The following is a 9,684-nucleotide window of genomic DNA, read 5'->3' as shown; positions in this document are numbered from 1 at the left end:
AAATACCGCTAAGCATTCGCCCGGCGCGCTAACGTTTCTGCCAGCTCGACGCTTTCTGTTGTCTGTTACGTTTCCGCCGTATAGAATCCTCCTCAGGCAATTTTTTTCTTAATGAACCCAATAGAATTCCAGTACTTAAAAGTAAAGATAACATACATGCGTACACACATTTATCTTTCCATAATTATACATACAAACATATAATCACCAAAAGATGCATGTAGATATACACACATGTATAGACATACACACATGTATAGACATACACACACTTATACATACGTACATACGTACATACAGTCATACATATATACATATATCATCATCATCACCATCATCACCATCATCGCCATCGTTTAACTTCCGCTTTCCATGCTGTCATGGGTTGGACGGTTTGACAGGAGCTGGCTTGGCAGAAGACTGCACTAGACTTCTGTGTCAGTTTTGGCATGGTTTCTACACCTGAATGCTCTTCCAAACATGCACGCATACATACGTACATACATGCATACATACATAGGTATGTATGCTTACATACACGCATACGTATACATGCATGCTTATATGCATGCGTCGTACATTCACGCGCACACATATATACGAATGAAATAAATAGACAAAATAAGCATCAGAAGCACTTTGCCACACGGAAAAACTGCAGGAGCTACTCAGAGGTTTTGCAAGCTCTTCTACATGCATTGCAATGCTGGAAACCCTTCCGTGCTGACAATACGGAAGGGTCAGATATAAAATAACTTATACAAATAGCTACCCTAAATTTTGAGCAAAAATAAATGTCCATTACTTATCTGTCAGTTCTTTCATTTGTAATAGGTGAGCTGCAGCTAAAACAGAGATTATCTGCTTAACATTGGTTAAATCCACTTCGTCTTGGTAGAGGGCTGCTAACGCCACGGCCAGCCCTGTAGGTAAAAAGAGGCATGATGCGTTCAGATAAATATGAATATGCATGTCTATGTGTACGTATGTGTGTTTGTGTGCGTGTGTGTGTGTGTTATATTATTTATGATACACACACATACATACATACATACATACACATATGTATATATATATAATATAAATAATACATAAATATATGCATATATACATACATATATGTACATACCTACATCTACATGTATATATACATGCATATATGGATACAGGACATCAAAAAAACGTTGAACACTATGAGAAACGAAAACAAAAACAAAACCATGGAAACTAACTTTTTTCCAAACAACGAAAAAACAGATTACAAGACATACAACACAAGGAATATTCCCCTTCTTCAGTTGTCCGTGTTTCATCTACTCCACGTTTCGAAGGTAATATATATATATATATATATATATATATATATAGGAATGTAAGTAATTCATTTATCATCATCATCATCATCATCATCACCATCATTATCGTTTAATCCTCATTATCGTTTAACGTCCATCTTCCATGCATGCATGGGTAAATAATATAGATTATTTACATGCTTTTAAGTTACGAAACAAATTGTCGTGAAATTAGAATTTTCTTTTTGTAACATAAAATTTCATCAAACTATTTCTCTATCATTTGTAATTTTGTGTGTGTGTGTGTGTGTGTGTGTGTGTTGTGTGTGTGTGCGCGCGTTTAGAGGGGTTTGTTATTTCGGTCAAATATACGCCATGGAAACGGGACAACTGATTTCTGAGACCTTGGGATCGAGAAAAATTTTCAAGTAAATAAGCACAACTCACCTTTCTTTGTCAACTTGGGATCGTCCGCTTCCAAATCCATGTGAAACATCTCAGCGTGACTATAATCTCCCAAATTTGAGGCCGAATTCCGTCTTGTACCACGCCCTGTAAACCGTTTGTCGAGAATACTTGAGCTTCTCGAATGAATGTCACTGGCAGATTTTGGTTTCCTCAATAAATCTTGCTTGAGGCTCTCGTTCGACATTCCGCTAGGCCTTACATATAAATCTACGAGAACTAGCGACTTGTCTATGTGGCTGCTGTGGAGATTCCATTTGACTCCGAAACAATGTAGAGTAATATCTGAGTATAAGGAGAGCAGGAAAAGGAAAATATAAATATTTCAAAACAAATAAGGATACGTGTGTGTGTGTGTGTGTGTGTGTGTGTGTGTGTGTGTGGTGTGTGTGTGTGTGTGTGTGTGTGCGTGTGTGTGTGTGTCTGTGTGTGTGTCTGTGTGTGTATTGTTTTGCGAGATGGTTTGCTGTGTGAGAGTTAGCGTGTGTGTGTGTTTGTGTGGTGTTGTGTCTGTGTGTGTTTGCGTGTGTGTATCTGTGTGTATGTGTGTGTCTGCATACATGTGTGGTTGTGATGGTTTGTGGTGCATCATGCTGGCTGGCTGGTTGGTTGCTTAGTTGACTGGTTAGTTGGTTAGTCGGGTGGTTGGTCGGGTGGTTGGTCAGTTGGTGGGAGGGTGACTGTGCAGACTGGCAGCGCACACACATTCATGTGTGGGTGGGTGGGTGTGTGGGTGTCATTTTGAGGACTAATGGGTATATGTCAATTAGCGTGTTGATGTGTTGAGTAAAGCACTAGTACAGTTTGTACTACCTAGTGTCATATACCCGCAGTTGGGGTATATTTCCGTTGGATCAACTTCAGGATCATCGTGCAGAATAAAGACTAATACCAAAACCATCTGTTTCATTAAATGGTTATGTGCGTGTTTGTGTTTGTGTGTGTGTGTGTGTGTGTGTGTGTACACTTATATATGTACACACTCACACACGTACACATATACACACACACATACCCTTACTCTCTTTTACTTGCTCCAGTCATTTGACAGCGGCCATGCTGGAGCACCGTCTTTAGTCGAGCAAATCGTCCCTAGGACTTATTCTTTGTAAGCCTAGTACTTATTCTATCGGTCTCTTTTGCCGAACCGCTAAGTTACGGCGACGTAAACACACCAGCATCGGTTGTCAAGCGATGTTGGGGACACAAACACACACATACACACACACATATATACATATACATATATACGACGGGCTTCTTTCAGTTTCCATCTACCAAGTCCACTCACAAGGCTTTGGTCGGCCCGAGGCTATAGTAGAAGGCACTTGCCCAGGGTTCTACGCAGTGGGACTGAACCCGGAACCATGTGGTTCGTAAGCAAGCTACTTTATTTCAAAACATTTGCCATAAAGGCAGTACACAGATTAAGTTAGCTTTGCGGGCTGGACGAGGACATTAATGAAGTGAATGATAATGAAAGACAGATGATAAGGATGGGAGAAGACAAAAAGCGCCCGCCGACTTTCGCTTCTCTAAAACATTGTTCTTTTTAAAGATAAACACAAAACGAGGTATTAAACCTCTTACAATTTTCCAATTTTTGGACTTAGCAGTCCATTATTAATAAAAATGCAAAACAAGGTATTAAACCTCTTTCAATTTTTCAATTTTTGGACTTAGTAGTCCATTATTAATACTAACAGTTCAATAATTACATATCGTCCTCGAAATAGCTTGTGCCCGCGCCCTCCACCATCAAACACGCCTCCCTCAGAACGTAATCAAGTTCCGAGTTCGTGTCGCCCGGGACCAAGCTATAATCTTCATTGAGCTCCTTTAGCCCAAGCGTCACGTCGAACACCACGGCCTCCAGAGCTATCTGCGGAGGCCATTCGGGGTCCTGTGTGAAGGCTAAAGGTGCTCCCTTGTGGTACTCTTCCATCATTTCTTTTTCAATTTCTCCTCCTCTATAGAAGAGGACCAATACGTTCAGTTCTTTCGTTGGCGGCACAGTTCCCGCCAACGTCTGCGGCTCATGGATATCAGCCGCCCGACGTCTCTTTCTTTTTCTCCTCCTTCTTTTGGGGGAGACTGCTGACCCAGGGGACTCCGTCACCAGACACGGGGGATCGCTATCCCCCTCCGCCACCTGAGCGTTCTTTGGCGAGCAACCATTGTTGCTCGCCTGTCTCTTTCTTTTCGTGGAGGCAACCTCCTCCACGACTTCCACCGTCTCCCCCTCCAATGAGGGGGCGGCGGGCGCCTTTTCCCCTTCATGCTCCGGGGCACCACCACGGCCCCCGGGACAATTCCTCTTGATATGTCCGGGCTTCAGGCACAGGTGACACTTGGGGGGGCGTCCCTCGAGTATCACCGGGTACCTGTGCCCAGCCATTCTCAGGAAGTCCGGGAATTTCATTTCTCCCACGGCCACCGGTGTCCACAGGGTCAAAGTTGCCTTTGACCCCTCCCAGGCGACCGCGGGAGCCATTTTCACACTCAGTAGCCTGGGTCCGCTATCCCCCAGGCCTCGCCGGATGGTCTTCTCGATCCATTCCGCCTCCGTGCCCGGGGGCAGCCCACAAACCCAGGGTCTTTTTACTTTTCTGCCACAATACGAGGGGAGGAACAAAATTTCCTCTCCCTCCAGTGGCTCGCTAGCAAATCTGCTAGCTTCCTCGGGGGTACCAAACAGCAACCACACCGTTGCAAATTTAGTCCCCCGAGAAATAAACTTTATCGTTGGTAGGTGGTCCCCCAACCCTTTCTCTATGGTGCTCCTGTCGAAGAGGGCGATAGCTCCACGCGACCTAGAATAGGTTCGTAGGACCACCGTCCTCTTCTCAAGACTTTCAATCCACTGCTTGGGTGGGACAACCTCCCATTCCAAAGCAGTGGTTTCTTTTGTTGCCATGATTTTGAAAAAAAGTTCAACTAAAAGTTCAAAGTCCAATAAGAAGAAAACACAATGACAGAACAGAAAGACAGAGCAGAGAAAAGGACGAAGGAAGACAGTTCAAATAATGGCAACACAGTTCAACTAAAAGTTCAAAGTCCAATAAGAAGAAAACACAATGACAGAACAGAAAGACAGAGCAGAGAAAAGGACGAAGGAAGACAGTTCAAATAATGGCAACACAGTTCAACTAAAAGTTCAAAGTCCAATAAGAAAAAAACACAATGACAGAACAGAAAGACAGAGCAGAGAAAAGGACGAAGGAAGACAGTTCAAATAATGGCAACACAGTTCTGCAACTGGTAATCCTCAAGAAACAGGGTACTCCAGTTGCAACACACTTGGTTCTCCGTGGTAAATCCAAGCACAATTGGTTCTCCGTGGTAAATCCAAGCGAACAAATTAATTTTTGAGGAGGGGCTATGCCTCCTTAAAATACAAAATTCTCACTAAAAGGTGAGACAATAAATACGCCAACAGGCAGAACAAATACATGCGAAGCAAAGTGAAGTTCATTACTCGCAGAAAAGTGTTAACACTAATTAATATTAATGCCAAAAAAGTATTAACGGCAAGCAATAAACCTCACTATGCTTCCAAAAATATCCAAAATGTCCTACCTGTTGCCGTAAAATGTTCAATAATTCACGTTAACACGTGACATTTGCAGGAGCGAAAAAAAACGCGTCCGCTTGGTGAGAAAGCTACTTACCACACAGCCATTCCTACGCCTATAGACATAGATGTATTATATATCTTTTATCTTTTACCTGTTTCGGTCATCAGATTACAGCCATACTGGCACAGCGCGTTAAAATATTTTAGTCGAACGAATCTACCCAAGTATTTTTTTTTAAGCTTGGTATTTATTCTGTCGGTAACCCTTGCCGAACCGTTAGGTTGCCGTTTCGGCAATAAGGGAGCGATAGAATAACTACCGGGCGTAAAACAAAACAAAATAATGATAATAGCAAACATTGAGAGAGATTCGATCGTCTAAACTTTTGAAGGTGCTGCCCCAGCATGGGCGTAGTCTAATGGTTGAAACAACTAAAAGAAAAGATAAAAGAAGTTATATTCTTTTTTGAGAAGGGACAGACTTCGACTTTTTCTATCCCAATTTTTTTTTTAACCATATACTTCTGCTTCTAGATCCACACTTCCAAAAATGAATTATTTCACATCACATTCTCTCAGAGTGAAGTTTAAATATTATTACGACATCATCAAATTAGATCTGGAAGGAATGTAAGAGCTTCTCGACCCTGATGGCTGAGGTTCGTCTCATCCTATGTTAAATGCATCCACTCGGCCGCATTTCGTGATGGACTAAATCTATCGATATAATTATGGATCGCCGAGCCCCCCCAGAAACAGCTGTTGGACTTATAATACCTTTCCTCCACCCCTTTAATTTGCCATGTTGTTTGTACTCCGTGTAAGTTGAAACTATTTATATTAACACACACAAACACACACAAACACACACATATATATATACATATATATATACATATATACATATACATATATATACATATATATATATACATATATATATATATATATATATATATTATATATATATATATACATACATATATATATAATATACACATATATATATAATATTATATATATATACATACTATATATATATATATACATATATATATATATACATATATATATATATATATATATATATATTTGAAAGTTATTAGTTAACCAACGAGATATATAGATCGTTAATTTGTTATAGCGTTCGTTTAAGATTTTTTGTTTGTTTTTTTTTTGCAATTAGCTATTTCATCTTTCATCTTTTAATATTTTTATTAGTAATAATGAATAATTAATTTATTAGGTCTTTATTATACGTGCATATATATTTATTGATAGAGATAATTTTAGATCTTAATTCTAATATTTATATACACTTATATATTTTCATTGATAATTTTTTTATATATTATTCAAATATTAATTAATAAGGGTGAGAGAATTAGATACTAATTTAATAGTATATTTATTCAACACCAAGTGGCCTAGTGCTACGAGAAACCTGGATTATTATAATATTTTATAACATATTATAATATTTTTACAAAATAAATATAAGAGAGTGGTCACTATATTGCTCACTCTAGCACCAGTTAATCCAAAAGGTTTCAACCACGAAAATACATGCTTCCCATGAAAGTCAGTACGACTGTTAGCTCACACGGACAGGGCAAATAAAAAATAACAAAATACAGATTATATTTGGGACAATTGTTTCGCTATTAATGAATTAAATGTAATATTACTTACAAAAAATCCATTTGTAGCTCGTCAGCCAAGACTATCTGGATGAAATCCACTCAATCACACGCCAGATTTTACCATAACGATAAATACGCGTGTGGTTCAATTGATTACATCCGACGTTATAATTCAAATGCCCCAACCAACAGCGCGCCAAACTTTCACGGAAAACAAATACAGCATTTAGAAATAAATGCAGCATAATTATAATTAATTAATAAGGGTGAGAGAATTAGATACTAATTTAATAGTATATTTATTCAACACCAAGTGGCCTAGTGCTACGAGAAACCTGGATTATTATAATATTTTATAACATATTATAATTTTTACAAAATAAATATAAGAGAGTGGTCACTATATTGCTCACTCTAGCACCAGTTAATCCAAAAGGTTCAACCACGAAAATACATGCTTCCCATGAAAGTCAGTACGACTGTTAGCTCACACGGACAGGGCAAAAAAAAATAACAAAAATACAGATTATTTTGGGACAATTGTTTCGCTATTAATGAATTAAATGTAATATTACTTACAAAAAATCCATTTGTAGCTCGTCAGCCAAGACTATCTGGATGAAATCCACTCAATCACACGCCAGATTTTACCATAACGATAAATACGCGTGTGGTTCAATTGATTACATCCGACGTTATAATTCAAATGCCCCAACCAACAGCGCGCCAAACTTTCACGGAAAACAAATACAGCATTTAGAAATAAATGCAGCATAATTCGCGTATTTATCGTTATGGTAAAATCTGGCGTGTGATTTTGAGTGGATTTCATCCAGATAGTCTTGGCTGACGAGCTACAAATGGATTTTTTGTAAGTAATATTACATTAATTCATTAATAGCGAAACAATTGTCCCAAAATAATCTGTATTTTTGTTATTTTTTAATTTGCCCTGTCCGTGTGAGCTAACAGTCGTACTGACTTTCATGGGAAGCATGTATTTTCGTGGTTGAAATCTTTTGGATTAACTGGTGCTAGAGTGAGCAATATAGTGACCACTCTCTTATATTTATTTTGTAAAAATATTATAATATGTTATAAAATATTATAATAATCCAGGTTTCTCGTAGCACTAGGCCACTTGGTGTTGAATAAATATACTATTAAATTAGTATCTAATTCTCTCACCCTTATTAATTATTATAATTATGCTGCATTTATTTCTAAATGCTGTATTTGTTTTCCGTGAAAGTTTGGCGCGCTGTTGGTTGGGGCATTTGAATTATAACGTCGGATGTAATCAATTGAACCACACGCGTATTTATCGTTATGGTAAAATCTGGCGTGTGATTGAGTGGATTTCATCCAGATAGTCTTGGCTGACGAGCTACAAATGGATTTTTTGTAAGTAATATTACATTTAATTCATTAATAGCGAAACAATTGTCCCAAAATAATCTGTATTTTTGTTATTTTTTAATTTGCCCTGTCCGTGTGAGCTAACAGTCGTACTGACTTTCATGGGAAGCATGTATTTTCGTGGTTGAAACCTTTTGGATTAACTGGTGCTAGAGTGAGCAATATAGTGACCACTCTCTTATATTTATTTTGTAAAAATATTATAATATGTTATAAAATATTATAATAATCCAGGTTTCTCGTAGCACTAGGCCACTTGGTGTTGAATAAATATACTATTAAATTAGTATCTAATTCTCTCACCCTTATTAATTAATTATAATTATGCTGCATTTATTTCTAAATGCTGTATTTGTTTTCCGTGAAAGTTTGGCGCGCTGTTGGTTGGGGCATTTGAATTATAACGTCGGATGTAATCAATTGAACCACACGCGTATTTATCGTTATGGTAAAATCTGGCGTGTGATTGAGTGGATTTCATCCAGATAGTCTTGGCTGACGAGCTACAAATGGATTTTTTGTAAGTAATATTACATTTAATTCATTAATAGCGAAACAATTGTCCCAAAATAATCTGTATTTTTGTTATTTTTTTATTTGCCCTGTCCGTGTGAGCTAACAGTCGTACTGACTTTCATGGGAAGCATGTATTTTCGTGGTTGAAATCTTTTGGATTAACTGGTGCTAGAGTGAGCAATATAGTGACCACTCTCTTATATTTATTTTATTTATTCAAATATTATATATTTAATAATATGAATAGTCATTTTTTTTTGTAAAATATTTATGTAATTAGCTATTGACTATAACTGATATTAGATTATTTGTGGGTTTCTTACCTTAAAAATTAATACTTAAAAATTAAAAATTAATATTTAACATTATAATCGATTATATGATATAATCATAATTGTTAAATTTCTAGTTTGATAATAGAGTTTTTTATAAGAAAAATTATTATTTCATTTATTTCTTAAAAATATTGTTTAAATATTTCTGATTATTTATTTAAATATTATAATTAACCTGAAGATTGACTATAACCATAATTCGAATAATTAATTGAATTTAAATTATTGTTATTCGAATTGGTTTATGGGCATGAAACGATCGTAGTGGTTTTACTCTTTATCTTATATTAAACTTTTAATACTTTTTGATAGTTATATTTTTTTTTAAATAAATAAATAAATAAATAAAATAATAATATTAATATATATATATATAAATTTATTAGTATAAATATTAATTTAAATAATTTTTAAAATTATAACTTTAATTTAAA

At 36.8% G+C, this 9,684-nt stretch overlaps 1 protein-coding gene across 1 annotated transcript in view; it reads right to left on the bottom strand.

The window, feature by feature from the left end:
• Positions 1-805: 805 nt before the first annotated feature.
• LOC115230341 (BTB/POZ domain-containing protein 16-like) overlaps positions 806-9,684 on the bottom strand; it is a gene marked incomplete at both ends in the record, with an annotated part of 56,235 nt that continues 47,356 nt past the window's right edge. The window contains 2 exons of the mRNA XM_029800542.1: positions 806-923; positions 1,743-2,045. Of these exons, the coding sequence (XP_029656402.1) occupies positions 806-923; positions 1,743-2,045 (421 nt within the window). The remainder of the gene's footprint in view (positions 924-1,742; positions 2,046-9,684) is intronic.

This window comes from Octopus sinensis, unplaced genomic scaffold (genome assembly GCF_006345805.1).
Source record: "Octopus sinensis unplaced genomic scaffold, ASM634580v1 Contig15387, whole genome shotgun sequence".
Classification (NCBI taxonomy): Eukaryota; Metazoa; Mollusca; class Cephalopoda; order Octopoda; family Octopodidae; genus Octopus; species Octopus sinensis.
Note: the sequence above shows the minus strand (reverse complement) of the source record. Positions and strands in the feature narration are given on the sequence as shown.